The following is a 21,064-nucleotide window of genomic DNA, read 5'->3' on the forward strand; positions in this document are numbered from 1 at the left end:
GCCCCATACATCTCTGCAGTTCCCACAAACACACAAATTTGTGCGTTATGACACATTCCAAGTCCAGTTGGTTTTCACCTCCAGTGTCACCGATGACAGTCTGGATCACTCTTAAACTTGATATGAATTTCAGTCAATGTAGTTAAAGCAGGAACTTGAAGTCAGCTCTTCAGTGTAATGCCAAACTAGAAAGAGTTCAAGGGGGAAGAAGGATCCAAAAGCCAACCCCAATTAAAGAATTGTATCCCCAGTGTATAGACAGGATATGCTGGTTTCCAAGAAGCACCGTCTTTATCTGAAATGTTTGTGCTTTAATATTTGTGTGATTGTTTTCTGTTTCATTTGAACAAATGTGTATTCTGTGTGCCAGTTTGAAGATCTAATTCCTCTTTCCCTGCCAGGTAAATCTAAATGAAACTGTATTGCAGTCAATATTTAGAATTTCTGGGGAAAGGCAGGAAAATCAGAGGACTTGTCATATTTTACTGGCCTCATTGTATAGGATTTTTGTCAAAACTTTTGGGACTTATGTTTGTTTCTGATTGACAGCGGGCTAATATATATTATCATTAAGAACAGTTTCTGAGACAATGCATGCTCTGACCTTGCTGCTTCTGCAGCTGTGAAGGCTTTTGTTTTCACTCCCATCTCTGTGTAAGTGAAGATAATCTCTACAAAGGGGCTCAATATTGACCTGTCATATCATGTGTTGCTTATCAAGCACTAAAGAAATTGAATTTCATTTTATCTGGAGCATTGTATTAAATCACTGTGCAGTTGAGAGGTGGTATAGGGTCAACAGGTTCTGTCTCTTTCGCCATCTATCTCTGGATTATTAACCTTTGGAGAATTACTAAGATGTTCTTTATTTTATCCCATAAGGTTGGGTTAAATCTTCTTGATCCATAAATTGTTGCCATTGAGTGCCACGTACATGTAATTCTTTTATAAGGTTTCTCGATAAGGATTGAAGATTTAGTAATCTGTATGAATGTAGATATCCCTTATCATTCTGGTTTTTTCTGTTCTTTTGATATTCTCTCAATGCCTCTGTTTTTAATTGGTTCATTGAGAGTAAAAGCAGTCAGACTGGATGATAGATATGAGTCAGTGAACACTGGGTAGTATTTGTTTGCCAAGAGATAAAGCAGGGGTGAGGAGAAGGGAGATTACAGAGTTGGCTATGGCCAAGCATTAAAAGCAAAGGGCAGAGAGAGAAGCTGGCCATAAGCAGAGATGGGAATGGGGTGGAGGTCATAGCAGCAGCCCATGGGCAGACAGAGTCTGGTAGAAGGGAGCCTGTCATCATTAGAGGGGCTCAGGAGAATCTACAGGTCAACACTGCTACCAGCACCAAATCTTCCATATGCCTTGTTGCCATATTTCTGTTTGAAGATCTAACTCTTCTAGTCAGGATGTTTGTGTTTAAGAGCTTGATACAGTCACAGGATATGAATTTCCTGCAACAACAGAAGTCAGCGTACTTTCTGCTGTCACCACAAAGAACTTCCTCCAGTGTTAAGTATGTTTTCTTCTGGCAAAAAAAGGCTTGAAAAAAGTAGATTACAAATATCTTCTCCCCAAAATTTTAAATTTAAATACAAGATTTAATGCAAAAAAACTCAAAACAACCCAAACTTGTTTCATTAAATTTCAGAGCTCTGAAACAAGAAATCTTTCTAAATGAATAAACAAAATTATTGTTTTTCAAATAACGTCCTTGTGCTCAGATATTCACTTAGTGTCTGAGCACTTTCTTTTTCAAACTTGTTTTAAGAAAATCTGAAAAAAAAGAAAACAAACTCTTTAAAAAAGGACTAAAGCTGAGTATTGGAGTTAGCATTTTGGTGGGAGCATTGGCACATAAATTGTAAATGAGGTCTCTGAATTGTTGCTGCTTGCTGCTGCTATCTGATGGCCAGAGCACTGTTCAGTTTTCTTGTGGCCCTGGCAGTAAATCACTGTGTAGCTTTGAACAAGCTATTAACCTTTTTTGTGCCTCTTTCTCCTCACAGAAAAGGATTAACATTGCTTACATATCTCACAGGGGTAATTGGTAGATTAATGTTTGAAAAATATTAAGTGCCTTCTGCCATTGTCATTGAAACTCCAACAGACAGGTCAAGGAATGAACAGGTATATTGAGAGCATCTTTTTTCTTCCCTCTTTAGCATAGGGTGCCAATTTGACTTGGGTAGTTCAACAAAGAAGTGAGAAGTCATGGGCTTGAAAATCCATGTATTTTGGATAAAAGTTCTAGATGAGAATGAAAGAGGAAAGATGGGAAAACACTTGGAAGACAAGATGTGAATTGAATTTCTGGAATTAGCAATACTGAGAGAATATCCAGAGATCAGAAGAGAATACATAAATTGAAATTATATTCCAGTAGGATTAAGGAAATATTTCAGTGAAACACAAACCCTAAATTGTGATGGGGAAATGGAAAAAAAAAGCAGATGAACACTTCTTTTCACCCCCATCAAGAGTTAAAAGTTATTTTTAATGAGATGGCTGAGATTTTTGGGAAGCCTTCTCAAAAATTCAAGTGTTTTATCTGAGAAAAGTAATTATTTGATGATTGCTTTCTACTGAGGTGTTACAGATGGAGGCTTTGTGGTATGGTAGTTTAAAACAATTGGTCTTTACCTCTAGAGATTCCCAAGATGAACATTGCCCAGAAGCAAGAGGAAAATTGTGTTTTTAAAGCACCATTTTAGGAGCAGTGGGACTGTTGGCAGAGTTTACCAAAGCTGTTGAGAGACTCTGCAGACTTTAATTACCATCTCGATATTGCAGAAGTTGTTTAATTTCTGCCAAAGAATGGAATAGTTGTGAGAAAGCGAGATCACACTCTGTCTTTCATTCTTTCCTTTTTGACAGGTGAATAAAGAATGCTTTTCAATATCTCCTCTGATACTGTGACACATTTGTAAAATTTGCATAGAATTGTAAAATAATTTTTCTTCAAGATTAACAAAGCTTTTATTTTTTTTTTCCTTCTCTTTTGAAAGTGCCGTATGGCATAGCATAAATGCAGTTTAAGTCTTGTCTTGAAAGCTGCAAGATGAAAAATGGAGTATATTTTCCATTACTGTTCAGTTGGCTTCAAACATTAATAGTTTCATCGTTCATCATCAGACAACATGTATTATGTTGTCTTAATTCCAATAAATTTTGAATTCAGGTTTGAATTCCATCTCTGGTGGGAGTGGTTGGAGGCACAACCTGGATTAGTAGAATAAAGAGGAAATTATTAGAATGAGAAGAATCATTCCATTTTAGAAGGAAAATTTAGCCTTCTAAGTTTTCCAATTTCCTTGGTGAAGGATATGTTTACTCTTTTAGACCTCAAACTCTAAATCAGAGTATGTATAACTAGGTTTTTCACTGTCATTCAGATGAGAAAAGGGCTGATTATATATATACATATATATATATATATATATAAAAATATACATGTATATTTGTCTCAGCAGTTATCTTCCTCTATGACACTTGAGTGTGTTCAGTTTTTTCCAAAGTGCTTGCAGTGGATACTGATTCTTTGAAGACTCTTACCAGCTCCTTCAGTAGGTCTACTGTGTTGGTACATTTTTTTCCATGACCACCTCACACCTCCCTGTACTTATTAAAGCACCAGCCTTTGTTTGCTCTATAAAACCCCTTTTTCCCCCCTTCTCTTCAAGTCTCTTATCTTTCAAGGACCTTTTCAGTGCTATCCTTCCGCTTCAAATCTCTATTGTTACAGTGCACAGAGTGTTCAGAAAGCTACTGCCCAGGAATTCTACTTATTCATTTGTATTTTTCACCATATATATGATAAATCAGTATTTAAGGGGAAAGGTAACATGCTTGTTCAAAATCCAGAAAGGGAAGGATAGATCATGGGAACAAATACGAGTAGTTTTTAATCCTTAACACTTGTCATGTTACTAGGAATAGCTTTATGTTATATTTAGAATTTGGTTGTTTTGATGTTTGAAACTAAATGTTTGCAATTTGTCTGGCAAACTGCATGCTGAATAGATTACACTGATTCACATTTCCTTATTTCAGTATACCATCTGTGCTTTTGGCTAGTTTTTGCCTGGTTGAAACTCATAAAGGCAAGTTACAAAGAACGGTTATGCTCAGAAAGAGAAATCCTATATTTCACTTCCTTGGATAATCTCGACTGTTTTAACCTTAAAATAGCAAGGACGCAAGGCTGAAGCTATGTACTACAACAGGCTTTATTTTCTCTGGTGATGAAGCCTGTATTAGCAGGGTATATTTTCACTGAAACTCTAGTATATACAGTCATGGTCATGATTTTCATTGTGTAATCATTTTAATCAAGTTCAACAATAAAAGTTAGTCTTGCATGAGGAATAAATGCACTAGAGAGACAATGAAAGATTGATGACAGCTTGGGGAGCATCACGTACTCTGCTGGTGGAAATGCAAGTGTGGAGAGCAGCTGAGCTTGGGGAGCAGGTCAGAGATTACTCACTCAGAGTAATGCACAAGCACAGTTTTGGTGATTTGAAAGAATTGGGTTACAATGTGAATATCCAAAAGCGTTTTTGTACTATTTCTGAGGGGTTTTGCATGAATGAATAGCTTCATTGCTAAAATAATAAACAGTAATTAATATCTGCATCATTTTTGTAACTGCTAGCTTAGTAAGGTAATTAGTATAATTAGTATATAGCATTGCTTGGTGGCATGATAAATCATAATGTAATGAATGTTCACTCTTTACCATTATGATGTATTATCTAATTTATGCAGGTAAAAAAAAAACAAACGGTAAGGGGAAAATCAAGAAGGGAAGCCAGCAGTGACAGCTGTGTGGCCTTTTGGTCACTTTTCTTGCATCTGCTGCCTGTATTCTCAATTGCTTTGAATCACTCCACTGATAATTAACCGTTCTTTGTCCTACTGTTGCTGAGTCTCAATCACGGATTAAAGCTTGCAAAGAGAGGACAGAGAAGAATGAAGTAAAAAGAATAAAAGACTGCCAGCTTTTTCGCCTTCGGGGTACCTGGGCAAAGGATGATACTTGTCTATTTGTTGGGTGCTTTCTTTACTTTCACTTTCCTGGAGGTATCATCTACCAGCTACAGTTCAGTGCAAGGATGAAGAATTTTAACAGTGTTTTTCTTCATTGTACTCTGTTTTCTAGAACCTATGAGAACACCAAAAACACTGAAGATTGCTGAGATCCAGGCCAGGCACATCGCAGTGGATTGGGAATCTCTGGGTTACAACATCACTCGCTGCCATACTTTCAATGTCACTATCTGCTACCACTACTTCTGTGGACACAATGAGAGCAAAGCAGACTGCTTGGACATGGACCCCAAAGCACCCCAGCACGTCGTGGATCACTTGCCACCCTACACGAATGTCAGCCTCAAAATGATCTTAACCAACCCAGAAGGGAGGAAGGAGAGCGAGGAGACCATTATCCAGACAGATGAAGATGGTATGTGTAAATGCTCTTATGGAAATTACATCCAGGTCTAGTCTAGACAGATGGTAGGAAATGACTTTGTGTGTTACAATATGTGTCCTGAAGGATGCAAGTTGTCTTCTATTAATGTATTAATTAGCCCCAAAATGGTAGCTATAAAAGTGTTATAGCTGTCACCCTGCATATATAGATAAAACTGTCCATGAAACACAAGTCAAACTGAATCTCTCTGTTAACTATTTGAAAGCCACCCATCAAATTAAAGTTACTTTGAGAACTTGGGAATTAGACTCAATCAGCCTTATAGGTCCCTTCCAACTCAAGATATTCTGTGATTCCTTTTTAAAATTCTTTTTATGAAGTTTCATTGACAAGAGAGGTGAACTTACCTTAGCTGGGAAGAAATAAAGAATAGATGTATATATATTAGTGGTGACACATTCAGTGGTTAGGCCATGAATCTTGGTATCAAAGATGCTAAAATAAAAATTGATATTTTCCCCTCATAATATTTAAAATGTGGTAGCAAAGAACAATGTTAGTTTCCTTTTCTTATATTTACATTTCATGAAAGTATTGACAACAGCAAAATGAAAATAGATACTTCCATAGGTAACAAAAATAGAATACTTGGACTAATGTAAGACTGTAGATGTATAAAAAAGTAAAATTGAAAAAGGTATTGTGTTTGCTTGCCTGTAAAATAAATGAATGGGAAATATATGGATAGCAGTCAATGTTAGAATCTGGTAGCACTCTTTTTCCATATATTTTCAATTTTATAAGAAATAATAGAGGACTATGTTTACTGTTGCAATAAAGAAGAGAGAACAATTTATTAAATAGGTAGAATGTGAGGAACTGTAGAAAACTATAGACACATAGATGCATCCTATGAAGATTTATTGACAAGTAGAGAATTAGAATATTTCATGGAATTAAAATTATTTTTTAAAGTTAATTATAATTCATGATGAATTATTTCTGTGTCTGTGTTTACATTATAGATAGAAATGGTTGCTATTTTCCTTGAGGTTAAATAGAAAGTCATAGGAATATTTTTAAGTCCATGGCAAATGGATTACTTTTCCTTTTTAACTGAATTTACTTATTGGTTATGGTTTCTGATATCCTTTATCTAGTTAGATGTGCAGAGATGGTGGATGGTCACTGTAGCAGTGCTTGTCAGGAACAGAGTGAAGTGCATATGTATATTTTGTCTTCTGTTTTTGTTATGGATTATTCTTGAAAGATGATGCACACAAGGCAGGTTTTGGTCTTAAGCTAGTATGCCAGTGTGCTGTCACTGAACTTGTTTTGAATCAGCTTTGGTGTCACAAGTACTATAGTGTAGAAGAAACCTCACCCAGTGAACAGAAGTTGCTAAGGCAAACTATTTCAAGCAGATGTTGTTTTCATGGAAGGACTAATACATTTTAAAAGGTACCTATATTTAGACACACTGGTGGTAATAATGCTTGTGACCTGAAAATAGCCTCTTGTGAGCTTTTCTCTGTGAAACTGTTGGGAATAGAATGCAGATTTTAATTTTGAGTTACTGTTGACTTGAAAGTCTTTGTCCATTTTGCCATGTGTTTCAAAGTACATGGCATGCAGACAACATGCAATACTGAGGGATTCACACCTGTGTCTTTCCTTGAGCTCTCATAGCAGTAATGAACTAAATCCTGTAGTTGACTGCTTATGTGTATGATGTTAGTTCCATGTCTGAGTGATCAAATGTCTGAAACTTTTTTAAAAGACAGTTTGCAGCCTAAAGCAGAACTCAGACTAAGATGATGAGAGGAACAGTCATATATGTGATTCTGTGTCCCACGTTTCAGATGTGCTCAGGTGTAGCTTCATTGTCTTCATGATTTTTGCAGGTTCTGTAAAATAAGCATGAGGTTAATTATATCATGAAGGCATTATCAGTGATTCATTTAGGAAAAGGAAAATAGAAGTAGAGTGTTGTCCTTCATTTTTGCAAATACCACTAATTAGAAATAGCCCCTGATTACATGCTATCTGAAATTGTGCACTTACATTGTATAGTTTTCATAAATAGAAACTTTGAAAACTCCAGATGACAACTGATAATTAGTTTTTTGTTAGCTTTTCTATAGTGTGGGATTCTTTTCAGTGCCATTCTTTTTCATAAGGTACTGCTAAACAAGCAAAAACTTTATGGACTGTTGGAGATAGAAATGCCTACCCCATGTTTTCTTGTCATACCCATGCTTCCAAGCTGTCCCTTTCTTCTCTTTAGGTGTTGTTGTTTTGTTTTAATCTGTCCCTTCATCTCTCTACATCGATCATCTCGTCTCCTCTCTTCTGTCAGGACTTTTACAAATTTCTGAGCTTCTGGAGTTCCCTAAAAGCAGAGGAATTTGGACTTCTGTGAGGCTCCACTGTGCAGCAGGGTGGATCTCTTGTAGTCTTTCACAAAGGTTCACATTTGTGTAAGGTTGTGCAGCTGGGTTGTGGGTCTTTCAAAAATTGTCAGACCTGCCAGAGTGCTGAATGGTAACTTAGCTGCATATGGTACCAGGAGCAGAATTAACTCAAGAAACAATTAGTAGAAGAATGGGGTAAGAGTCACAATCTATGCTTCAGACCTTTGGAGCCATGACTGACAAATGAGGACAGTTTCATTAGCTTGTAATTCAATATCTGCAAGAAAACAAAGCCCAGGAATATCTGACAGTCTGAAGGTAGGCTCTCTTTTGACCAGAGCTAGATCTGAATAATTGGTAGTTTAAGTATTTCTATGTAACATGGAAAGATAGAATTAATCTTAAAGTAAGTTATAGTAATTTCAGAAAGCTGTATTCCATGTAAAAACAAAGCCCTTGAGAGAGACAATGGTAAACAAGTTGTGCAAAAAGAGAATGAAAATAAGGAAATTTTTGAGTGTTTTAAGAGTGAAACATCTTTCACTTTGGGAAGAGAGCATCAGGGACTCAGCATTACTGTGCTATTACAGGGACCCACTGCTTCTCCTTGTTTCTATAGAAGATGGACAACATTTGAAGAATTTGATAAAGGAAGTAGAGGAAGGCTCACACAACCTGGAGCTGCATACATGCTGAGCAAAGATGATGTTTGGCATTTAGAAACAAAGTACAAAAACCAGCAGTGAATTTATCACTTAGCATGAATCAGCAGCGTGCACATGTTCTTGGAGCTGCCTGCTGACCAGAGCACTGCCAACTCAGAGGGACCCTTTGTCAAAGCAGTGGATGAATGGGATAAACCAGATAAACGCTTCCTTAATTTTTAATTGGAAACAGGAGTAGTGACATTAGCTCTGAGAGAACAGCTATGGAGAAAGCAAATTGTGAAGCTCAAAGTGTTCAGTGGTGATTTTATAACCAGTAAGGAAGTGTGTCATCTAATAGTAGGCAAACAAATAATTGAAAAGGATCACTTCGAATAGGATAACTACACATTTTGGGGCTTAAAGTATACCAAAGCTTTGTTCTGAGCCAAAGGACATGCTCATTGGACACAAATGCGGTTCCCTGATCTTTCAAAGACTGTGGATCATTCAGCCGCATGCAGAAATACCTAGAGCTACGATACCAACTGTCCAACCATTACTCATACTCCTGGGAAAGCTCCAACAAGCTTGCCACTCTGGGTAACAGCAGAGGAAGGGGGAAATATGTATATAAATTATAATTAGAGGGGGGGGAAATGAATAGAAACAGTGAAATATTTCGTGTAGTGTCTAAATGTGTGTCCTGCTTTCAGCTGGGATAGAGTTAATTTTCTTCCTAGTAGCTGGTACAGTGCTGTGCTTTGGATTTAGGGTGAGAATAATATTCATAACATGCTGACATTTTAGTTGTTCCTAGGTAGTGTTTATATTAAGTCAAGGACTTTTCAGCTTCTCATGTCCTGCTATCAAGAAGACTGGAGGGGCACAAGAAGCTGAGAGAGGATGCAGCCAAGACAGCTGACCCAAAATAGCCAAAAGGATACTCCATATCATGGAATGTCATGCTCAGTATATAAGTTGGGGAGAAAGCTGACTGGGGACCACTGTTCAGAAACTGTCTGGGCATCAGTCTGTGAGTAGTGAGCAATTGCAATGCATATAATTTGTTTTAGATAGTCTAATTCTTTTATAATTTCTATTTTCTTCTTTTTTCTGCCCCATCCAGCTGCTGAGGGAGGATTGAGCAAGCGACTGGGTGGTGCTTAGTTACTGGGTGAGGTTAAATCAAGGCAATGTGTGAAGAGGAAATACCTTTCACCAACTTCAAGAGGGAGGATTTATGGAAATAGTTGACATTTAGTAATTTTCCATGATTGATAGTAGTAAGTTTTGTAAGTTGCCTTTATGAAAAACCAAACCAACCAAACAAAAAACCCACCTCGATTTGCTATGAGAAGCATCTTTTTTGTTCCTACTTTTCCAGTTGTTCTGGCACCCTAGGAAAATGATGGTGGAAAGAAGAGGTAGAAAATATGCTTTGATCAAAGTAAGCAATGCTTCAAGGAGCTTTGAAAAAACATAAAGATCTACTAGTAGCACTTGAAAAGTTGCAAAAATAGCCCGCCTGGGAGAAAAAGTTAACGCAGGGATGTGAACTATGTCCATTGCAGCAAAGGAGGGCTGCAAAGATTGTTTGAAATGGCAAACTGTCTCAGAAAATGTGTAACTCACTTAACTGAGTGACACATTCATAGATGTCAAGTGAACCGGGTATGCTAATCCTAATGGGGGAAAAATTGGCAAATGGTTGCAGTTAACAAAGAGAACCCCCCGACCAAGAGATAAAAGTTTCAATGTGAAGTTGTCCATAAATGTCACTGCTAAACATATTGACCTCAGTGCTTCATCTAAGAGAGAGACTAGTGACCTATGTGGCATAAGCAGTGACAAAATTTAGTGTCAAAGTAGTCAAATAAGGGAGGAATTTTTATGTCTTTAATAAAAGTGAACTGAAACTGAGTATAACGAACCTACTCTTGTTGAGTAAAAGGAGCCTGGGATAACTTGTTTGTGCTTCATCTTGAGAAAATAATCCTCTTTCCTTTTTTCAGAGGGTAGCTAAGTTTTGCTGTTGGCATATCAGTGAGAGAGGAAAACTGGTTGCAGAAGGACACATGAGCATTTTTTGAGAAAGACATCAGAAAAGCTGATCTGTGAGAAAGTACAAAGAAACCCTAAATTATTAGTGCAGATTTATTTGAAGTTTATGCTGAACAAATGACAAATGAAGTAAGCTTTTTTAAGGTATTGTGGAGATTAGAAATACTAGATAGGTTTTTTATTAATAGCTGAGGAAAAAATTGGCCCTGAAACACAGACTTGTTTACCCTGGCTTAACCAACTTCCTACTTTCATTTCCTTTAGGCACGTATATTTGAAGCTTTTGTAGCTGAAAAAGTGATCCTGTGTATGAAGTTCTTTATTGAAATTTTGTGTTTGACATAATGATGTTTGCAAATAGGCCAGAATTAGTGGCTGTTTCAGGAGTTTTTGCAATGAAATGAGGGCTTGCACCTGGCCTCACAAGTTTCTGTATTCCTAAACCATGTGTTAGCTGAAAGCACTCTCCGAATATTGAATTGCATATTTTCAGAAAGTTGTAAGGTCTGTATGTGAGGTTATCTCACCCTGAAATGAAGAAACATTTCCAATTCCCAGAAATGAGGAGTACTGAAGTCAGGACTTGGTGTAAAAAAGCGTTAAATAAAATACTACATTAGGCGCCTGAGCCCCTGAATTCTGCACATCCAGAACTCATGGGTTTGGATATTGGAAGAAGCTGGCCAAGGAAGTGGCGGAATCACCATCCCTGGAAGCGCCTCAGCACCAAGCTTCCATTACAGTTAGGGTTAGGGTTCAGAGAGCCAGAAAGCCTACAGCTCCAGGGGCACTGGGTCTGGAAAAGTAATGCCAAGGAGATCATGGCAGGGCACCAACATTGCTGCCTCCACACCCTTTGGAATCTGGGCCATCCATGTTGATGGGGACCTCAGCCTCAGCACCAAGCTTCCATTAGGGTTTGGGTTAGAGTTCAGAGGTCCAGAAAACCTACAACTCCAGGGAAAGTAGGGCTGGAGAAGGCATATCAAGAGGATCATGGCAGGGCACCAACATTGCTGCCTCCACACTTTTGTAATCTAGACCACCCATGGCAATAGGGACCTTACCCTCGATGACCAGCTTGCTTTAACGTTAGGGTTCAGAGACTCAGCAAGCCTACAGCTCCAGGGACACTGGGGCTGGAAAAGACATTCCAAGTGGAGCACAGCAGGGCACCAACATTGCTACCTTCACACCTGTGTAATCTGGGCCACTCATTGTGATGCGGACGCCAGCCTCAGCAACAAGCTTCCCGTAGGATTAGAGTTCATGGAGCCACAGAGCCTACAGCTCCAGGGACACTGGGGCTGGAAAAGGAATGCCAAGTGGAGCATGTTCGCCAAAGGAGACTGTCAATATAAAATTAGGTTTTTTCTCAATAGCACTCAGTAGCATTTTGTTCTTCTCTGCAAATTGTCCAACTTGAGTGATTTCCAAAGAACTATTTTTTTGTCACTACCTTTGGTGTAAATGCTCATACAGTAAGGACTAGTAATAGGAATTCTGGGTTTCTTTTTCGTTTTTAATATCTAAAATTTGCTTCTGTTTAAACCTTAGCCCAAATTTGCAATAAAGCGTAAAGTAAAAATGGCAAATCCCTCAGAAAAAGCCAATGGGAAGGTGGACCATTTTAATTTCTTGTAACATTTAAACAGATTGATTGTCGCCATATCCTAAAAATGAGCATCTACCTTCAGGGAAAGCTGTAAGTTTGCTGCTGATATTCTGTCCTTTTTGAGTACAACAAAGGAATTTTTCCCGACATAACCACACATATATCTGCACATAACTTTTACCACAGAGCATAGTGATACTCTGCAGGGCTTTCGTGGAGTATAATAATAATAAAAATACTCTGTTTACATGCACTTTCATTATTTTGTAGCAGGAAAACTGAAGCAATATAAATTCATTTTTATAGTGGTTGGTGTCAGTTAATACATTGTTCTTCCAGAAGTAATGTATTGTAATATAAATTTCCCATTAAGTCAGTGTAGAACAACGTTTAAGTGACACTATTTGTGAATAACAATTTATTTGTGACTGTGACATAATTTAATGCAAATATATCGCTCTAAAATGAATTGATCTGATGTCAGATTGATGGTTTGTACCTTTGTTATGCATAGTATTTATAGAAGTCCACCATCTCACATGCATATAGAAGAAAAGATTATCAGCTATTCACTATATGAACATATAGCTTCATTAAAAGGCTTTGGAGATGCATGTAAATCATGACAGAAGAGCTTGTGTTGTTTGCCCTATAAAACCTTGCTGAGATTCCATTTGAATTTATTTCATGTTCCTTTTATATATATGTGCATTTTATATCTGTATACTTTTTTATAGGATTTTTTTTCTTTGCTTAAGTTCCAAATCTCTTCTGAAACCCATGTAGTTAAACCCACCTAAATAATTTCACTTCTTCAGATATGTATAAAGCCTGACTCGTTGGAAGTTTAGCATAGAATAATGATGGGAAGGAAAGTGTATTTACTGTTGCTGTCACTGAGACGTGGTGGGTTCACAGATGGAAAGCAGATGGAAAGAAAATCAATGGGGCCAGAATCTTTTTAAAGAGAGGGTGCAGAGGCCAAAAGCTCAGAGTCCAACTCTTCTAGAAGCTACTTATACTTTTTGAATTATTCAGATACCTAGCCAACGACAGAAAATGTTAATTAATATACTTCACCTTAATATACACTTGTAGTCTTGAGTGTTTTTTGATTTAAATGTAAACTGTCTGTAAGTCCAAAGGGAAGAGCGAGAGCTTGTCTAGAAGAATGGGAGCTGAGAAGGCAGCAAAGAGGTGCTGTGGTGAGCGATGAGGCTTTTCAAGATGCTCACACAAGCCTGAAAAAAGTCTTTTGGGCTGTTTGTGAGGAGGTTTCTGAAAGCTATTATCAACACAAGGATGACATTTATCTGGCTGTTCTTTACCTGTGTCCTTGCTAAACATATAAACAGAAGACTCTTAACACTGTTTTGGAAAGATGAAGTTTAAGGTATTTCTGAAGTCTTTAGTCTTGCTGTAAGTCACAGGGAATATACAGCAATGGCTGCCTACAAGGAGAAATGCAGTTTGAGTCTTCAAGGCAGTGTTACTGGCAGGTTACCTTGCTGTTCTTTTGTTTGTGGTTTTTGTTTGTTTGGGGAATTTTTTACTAATTTTGGCCCTTTTAAAATTTCTCTTTGTAACTAATTCTGATCTGAGAACAAAGACATAAAAACACTAATGAGGATGTGTAAGAGCCCAGGACTGGAGCAATAAGCTCAACCAGGAGTTCTACTTTTAAAAGTATAAAAGGCTCAAAAAAATTTGCCCACCAAATATTTTGAAGAGCACTTGGTCCTTTAATACCTTGAGGCAGCGTAAAGAGATGACACAGCACATATTTTCCAGGAGATACTTTTACTGATAACTTTAGAAAATAAGGGAACTTGGCAAAAGTTTAAAGGGTAATGTGCGACCAAAACAGAGTATTCCACAAACGTATGACTTAGCACATGCCAACCCATACAACTTAGCAAAATCCAACCCATTCGGTCCCAAGTCACCCAAAATATTAAGAAAGGAGATTAGGAGAAGGAGAAGAACAAGAAGGAGTAAAGAAAGAGAGAGAAAAGAGATTAAGATAAGATCATAGCTACCACCAGAGTCCTGTGCAAGTCAAGGTGCCACGGAGCAGGTGGCAGGTCTCAAGCAAATGGTGGCCATGTGCTGCTATTTTTATGTGCTTTGACCCTCTGTGGCCACCCCTCCCAGGTGTGACTTCTGACCCACTGGCCACTCTGGGGCTCCAGGGTGGGCTGAGGGGTGGTGCTCCCACTATGTGAACCCATCTAAGGCTGGGTTAGGGGTTCCTGTGCGCTGTGCTCCTGGGCTGCCTTTGACTGACAGCTGATCCAGGGTTACCCCAGAGGTCTGCCAGGGGCTGACATGTGGGATACAGCATTACCTCACCTCTGTGAGATTCAACCTGTCTCTTCCCTCCACAAGCACACACTTGAGTTGGTTCCGACCTAATAATACAATAATCCTGTGTCTCACACGATGATAAGGCATTATTTTGACTAACCTGAAGATACTGTGTTCTTAAAGCAAATTCTCTTGCTCCTGCTTTTCTCTTTTCTCGCTTCTCTTTACCCCTTTGGTAAAGCAGTGCAATTTAAAGGCATTTTTACTGTGGTCGAACTGAAAATGGAAAGGAAAAAATTAATTTCGGACTATCCAAATGTGTCCTTCAAACTGTATTCCTTTTTCTAGGCACTTGAACTTTTCTTTGCTTCTCTGTTTTAATTCCAGTTGAACTCTCAAATAACTTGGACTGATCCCAAGCTTCATTTTTATGAATTTGTGGGGATGGGTGAGGTTTGTGGTAATTGCTGTTCTCTTTTTTTACATGCTCGCCTTCTTTTACTTTCTGACCTTATTTTAACTGGGATTCCCAGCAAGCTGCTCCTTGCTGTGCTAGGTTCTGTTCTTGTACCCTTCCCATGCCAGTGAGAAGAGAAGTATGAAACTAGCTGGGATCATGCAGTTCCAGTCACTTTAACATTGCTGCTACTGCCTCAAGTATCAAATTTTATATTGGAGGAGAAGAAAACACAGTCATGGAATGTGATGAGCCTAGAGGCATCTCCTACTTTGGTGTTTGAACAGAAGGTGTAGGAGGCTTTATGCAGCCCTCAGATATAGAATCCTGCACTCAGTTTCAACTGAATACGAAACTTTTTTTTTTTAGTATTTGGCATGTTTTTGAGCAATCTTTTTACCTCACATACTTTGATGTGCTTTAATGTCAAATTTCATATTCTGTGTAGGCCTTGATGTGTATGCATGTTCTTTCCCAAACACAGATATACATGTGCACACACAGACATGTGAATGTGTCTTCCAAGGAAAATGTCATGTGCGTCAGAGTATATTCATACCTCTTTTGAGATGTAAGGAAAAACAGTAGAGCATTCCCATGAAAGTGTTACTTACAGCAGGTCTCTCAATGACATGAAGCACACAGAGGGGCTGTCATGGCATGTCAGCCTTCATCCATAGCCTAGTCTATATGGAGACACTGAAGCAAAGCACCAGCCTGTGATTTTAGTTACCTTCTCCTAAGTCTTCATTTGACGGGTAGATAAACAGGTTCTATGAAGGTCTCATCTGTTTACTTCTGGGCTTTTTTGACAGCATGAATTTATTATTAATGTACCAAATTATGTTGTTTGTACCAAGGGTCAGATCATCATTTATAGCTCGCATGTAGACTGAAATAAATCCTACTGTTGGGACAGACCACTCCTTTCTGCTGCTAGCACACTGCCTGACACTTTCCTTGATCCAGTAGGTTTTAATTTATTTTTACTCTGTGCAAAACTTTAGTCTGCTTTGATGATGAATACCCAAGAAGGGGAGATAAATATATGTAAATAAATTAAATAGAGGTAACATTTTTGATTGAAAGACTGCAAATTTGGGCAACTTTTTCTCTTTGGGGGGGAGGAGGATTTTTGTGGTTGAAATTTCTTCAGGCACTCTCTTATCCTCATCCCCTTCTTTCAGCATGTATTTGTTCAATCTAGATGAACTGCCGTGTTAAAAAGGAATCATATGTGTAGGCAAAAGTATCTTGTAAGCTGTAATGCAAGATAACTATGCACTTCTGCCTGGTGTTGATGGGATTACCAGGTGCTGTGAATCACTTGGGCAAAGAGGCCTGAGGTGACATATCAGACTTGTTATTACACCAGGGATATTGGTTCCATTTAAAATAAGAAAGTAGGGTCATGTTAGTGCGGTTCAGTTCAAAGCTTTGAAAACATCTCTTATTGGAAAGATTTGAAGTAAGCAGTCTTGATCCTTCTGCAGCATAAAGAGGTCAGCGGCTGAAAGAAGTGGCAGCTGAACTGGTGTGTTTGACCCATGTCCAGCCCTCTGTTTAAATCAGGATTTCTTTTAAGACAACAAATCATAAGAAGGGATGATTGAGAACTATTTTATAAGAATATCTCTCCTTTGGAAGAAGCTGTATAGCAGAAACTCTTCCTTGCCTTTGATTTTTCTCTTTGAAAGAAATTTAAAACCATGTAGTCCTTGTCCTAAGATATGCTTATTACAGAGTTCAGTGATGTTTTCTGAAGTTGTAATCTGGCTTGAACTGTTTCCCCTGGCTATACTACAAGACAATTTGACTTTGTATGAAGCTCTGAAAACTGTATATGCAGATGATGTTAACGTTTCAACTTCATGCTCTCTGCACTGCAAATGACAAAAAACACTTTGAAGTGCTTTTTCATACTCTCTACCACTGCCTTTTGCATGCAATGAATATTAATAAAAATAGACCTGCGTTCACTTTTGGTTTCAATAGGATGTTCTGTCATCTCTTTAGTTTTTCTGTCTCTTGAATTTCCTATTTTTAAAGGTTTTTATTTTGTTTGTAGTACCAGGCCCTATACCTGCCAAATCAGTGAAAGGAACTCCTTTTGAAGATAAGATCTTCCTCAACTGGAAGGAACCTGTGGATCCAAATGGCATCATTACTCAGTATGAGGTAATCATTAAACACCTAATAAGCACAGGATGGGACTAGGGAGGTGCATCAAGAGAGATGGCTGACAGTGGGTGTTTATGCTCTTGTAGGCAACTATTCAATGATATGCTCCTTTCATTTACAGAATACATGATTTTGTGTAGTGATTAGATATTCAAAATTCGTAATTATGGTGCATATGTTGTTCGCTGTCCAGCCCTGTCAAGTGCCTTTGGCATGTGAGTATAAGTGCCTTAAAAATCTTGTATTGTTGATATACACTGTTCCAAAGCCATAACAGCCATGATCTGTGAAATCTTCTTGTTGGGAGAGAAGGTTATGTGAAAAGTAAGGTGGTTATTAAATTTGAAGCCATGTTTTTTTAGCTTTGTTAGCTCTTCAGATATCACCCTTCAAGGAAATTTCCATGTATGTTCTGTTTAAAGTGTACTTAATATATGATCCTTCTGGGGACCTGCACAGTAGGTTAGCAGGAAACAGTAGCTGATTTGAGCAACAAACACTACGGTCTCCAGCACTCCCTTTTTAAAGGAACAGAAGGTATACCTTTGTTTTCTAGTGAATTACAGAAAGGCAAATCAACTAAGCTAACAAAACCCCATAAATATTTTGTTTATTTATTTATTGATGCTAAGAAAGTTCTTTAACCCAGGTGGGCAGCTCAACCCCACTCAGCTGTTCACTCACTTCCCTGCAGTGGGATGGGGGTAGAATTGAAAAGAGCAAAAGTGCAAGCTTTCGTATTTTAATCACAAATCCAAAACACAGCACCACATGAACCGTGATGAATAAAATTAATCTATCCCAGTCAAAACTAGTACATCAAGATATCATATCTAGCTTTAAAAATATTAGCTTGGTTTGAATAGCATATAAATATGATTATTAGAAGGGGAGAGGGAAAAGTATCACAGGACGTGAAAAATAAAGGGCATTAGTGGAAATGGAGAAGGTGGAGAGGTGTCCAAAATTTAATGTAACAGTGAAATTTTCCATACGTGAACGATTATCACAGAGAAAGAGAGATGAAGGGCACCTGCACAGCTTTTCAAGTGAAGCAGAGTCTTCAATAATACACATCAAGTTCTCACTGGTTTAGTGGTGGCCTTATCATTGTAGGATTAATGGAACTGATGGTCTTAAAGATCCTTTTCAGCCTAAATGATTCTATGATTCTGTGGTATCCCCAAGGTAGACGGGTAGCTGTATGAGCATGTGTCTTTTGTTTCCACTCCAGCCAAGCTAACCTAATCCCCTTGTGCCAAAACTTGTAACAGTTGTTACTAAAATAATGGTTTTCACAGGTCAGCTATAGCAGTATACAGTCGTTTGATCCTGCAGTTCCAGTTGCAGGACCTCCACAAACCGTGTCGAAGCTGTGGAACAGCACACACCACGTCTTCTCACATTTGCACCCCGGTACTACTTACCAGTTCTTTATACGTGCAAGCACTGTCAAAGGGTTTGGACCAGCAACTACAATCAATGTAACAACCAACATCTCAGGTAAAAAGCAAGCAACAACATAAAATAAAAACAGCGAAGGAGAGAGAAGAAAATGTATTGTGAATATTTGACCGTGAAAATTTGTGAAATGCTAAAGAAACCCCCCAGAAAATCCTACTGTGTTGTTAAATTATATTACTAAGAATGTTTTAGAGTGTGTTTGCCACACAGTAGTGTAAGTTCAGGGATAAATCCTTGTATGAAGTGGAAATTGCATAGCTGTAGTTGTTAACTGTTCAGGGTTTTTTTATGTAATCTAGTACTTTCATCTAATAATTTTGAACTGCTGTATAAACCTTAACTAATTAACCCTTCCAGCACTCCATAGGTCACTAAAAACTGTATTTGTTTTGCATATTAATAAAGTCATATACAGAAAATTAACTGACTCTCTGAGGGTGTCACCACTTAGGAACATGCAGCTATAACATAATCGGGGCAGTTGGGACAAAGTGGGAACTTCTTTTGCCAGATTTATATAGCTCTACTTCCTTGTGCCTTTATTCACTTATTTTAGTGCACCAAGATTGACGTTATTTGTCTTAATAATGCACTGCAAATTCTAGAAGACAGTAATGTCAAATGGAATGCTTTAATATTTTTATTTTCTTAAATTTCATTGTTATTCTCACAAAATAAGATAGTGGCTTATGCATTTGATAGCAGAAAATAAGTCAATGCTATATTTAGAGAGACTGTTGATTTTGTGACGTGGTGACTTCAGAGCTTGGCAGAGATCAAAGAAATCAGTCATTTAGAAATTTAAACAGCACAAAGCAGCTATTTTCCTTATTATCTGCCATAATGACACTTAGATTGTCCTGTAAAGGGAAGTTAATAATGTATCAGAATGCACCTATGATTTTTATGGGAAACTACTCATGTAGTCTCCTCACCCAGTTCCTGAAAACATACACAAAAATCAAAATGCAAGAAACTTCAAGGCAGAACTCCTTGAATTATGTATCAAGTTAAATGCTGTAGTTGTCATAGTTAAGTGGAACAGCTTGTTGAATTCCACCCCAGCACATAACCACTAGCATTCCTCACTCCCCAGTCCCTTCAAAAGAACCCAACCAAGGCACCAAAAAACCCCAAATGATGTGTTCTGTTCTGTTTATGTAGCTGTTAGGTTGTTTTGAAGTCTGATATTTTACTCAAGTTGTTTTAAGGTCCTTATGATTCTTTACAACAATATCCTGTGGATATTTCAGTATTTTGAGAAATAAGTGCTTCAACATGTTTGGATTATTTAGGACTACAATGTGTTCAGGCTTCTTCAGATATGCCTTCTTTTTCCCCACAGAAATTGGAGGAATTTTGTCCAGAACCCAGTATAGCACACTTTCTAGACACAGTATGGATCTGTTAGTTGGCAAGATGTGGTTTTTACTAGGAAAGCTTAAAGGCAGACTGTGAAACCCCTCGTATCTGAATTTCAGCCTTTTTTTTTTCATCTTGCTTTATGCTGAAGTGTTGTCTAGTTTCGCTCTGCATAGCTGATACTTTATATGAAGCAATGCATGCTCAGAAAATGCTAGCTTTAGTTTAGTGAGGAGTGAAATTATTCCTTTTAGTCAAGCTTACAAGTGGTTGCTGTGATTCTAGTGAACATGGTGTAAACAGTAATTTTAAAATTTACATTAAATAAACATTAATTCCATAAAAAAGTATTTCCTGAAATAAGAGCAGATTTTGTGTTCATCTAGGATCTGGGACTAATGAAGCAAGACTTTTAATCTTTCAGTACTCTTTTATCAATTGATATATTTTTGTAAAATTATTATGATTTAAGTGATTGACAACCTGCTAGAAAACATTGTTTTGTGAAATTTCATTTTGAAATATACCAGCATCATTAATGATTTTATAACAATACAGCCACATATGAAAAACCCCCATACAGATAGTTTTCAAACTAGTGAAAAATTAGTGATAAATAGAAATCTATTGTTTTCTAATGCAGAGAAAATCCTATTTCTTTCCTTGCACCAAGGCTGAAGTCAGCAACAGTATTACCAGGGAGGACGGTAACAGGCGGTAGATTAAAGTTGGATAGTTGAAGTAACCACCAACACCAGCCATCCAACCCACAGCAAATATTGCTGCCTTGAGGCCTGGCAAACTGCCTCTACTTTGAATGTTGATTTTGTTTTTTTTCATAGTGGTTTAGAAGCTGTTTAATAAGCAGCTTGGCCATACATTGTTAAGAATGGGCATGGGAAGAGATTCTTCCATCCAGTTCTAGTCCACCAACGCATGTCTATACAAGCCCAATTTTCCTGCACTCTGGTTGGTATTGGCATTGTCTCCAATGACATTCAAGAGGAAATGTGAAAGGTTCTTAAATTGTTAGAGGAGGAAAAAGAGACATGGTAGAGGTTGGGTCTTTGACATGATAACTGTAGTTATTTGTAGGGTAGAAAGCGTGATGCC

General features: G+C 37.8%; 1 protein-coding gene across 8 annotated transcripts in view; it reads left to right on the top strand.

Moving 5' to 3' along the window:
- Positions 1-21,064, top strand: part of PTPRK (protein tyrosine phosphatase receptor type K) — a 311,369-nt gene that overhangs the window by 208,717 nt on the left and 81,588 nt on the right. For all 8 annotated transcript variants that reach the window (XM_018078149.1, XM_018078145.2, XM_018078150.1 and 5 more), the window contains exons 7-9: positions 5,171-5,473; positions 17,013-17,122; positions 18,427-18,628. In XM_018078149.1, the coding sequence (XP_017933638.1) occupies positions 5,171-5,473; positions 17,013-17,122; positions 18,427-18,628 (615 nt within the window). The remainder of the gene's footprint in view (positions 1-5,170; positions 5,474-17,012; positions 17,123-18,426; positions 18,629-21,064) is intronic.

Source organism: Manacus vitellinus, unplaced genomic scaffold (genome assembly GCF_001715985.3).
Source record: "Manacus vitellinus isolate BGI_N305 unplaced genomic scaffold, ASM171598v3 scaffold_4_pilon, whole genome shotgun sequence".
NCBI classification, from domain to species: Eukaryota; Metazoa; Chordata; class Aves; order Passeriformes; family Pipridae; genus Manacus; species Manacus vitellinus.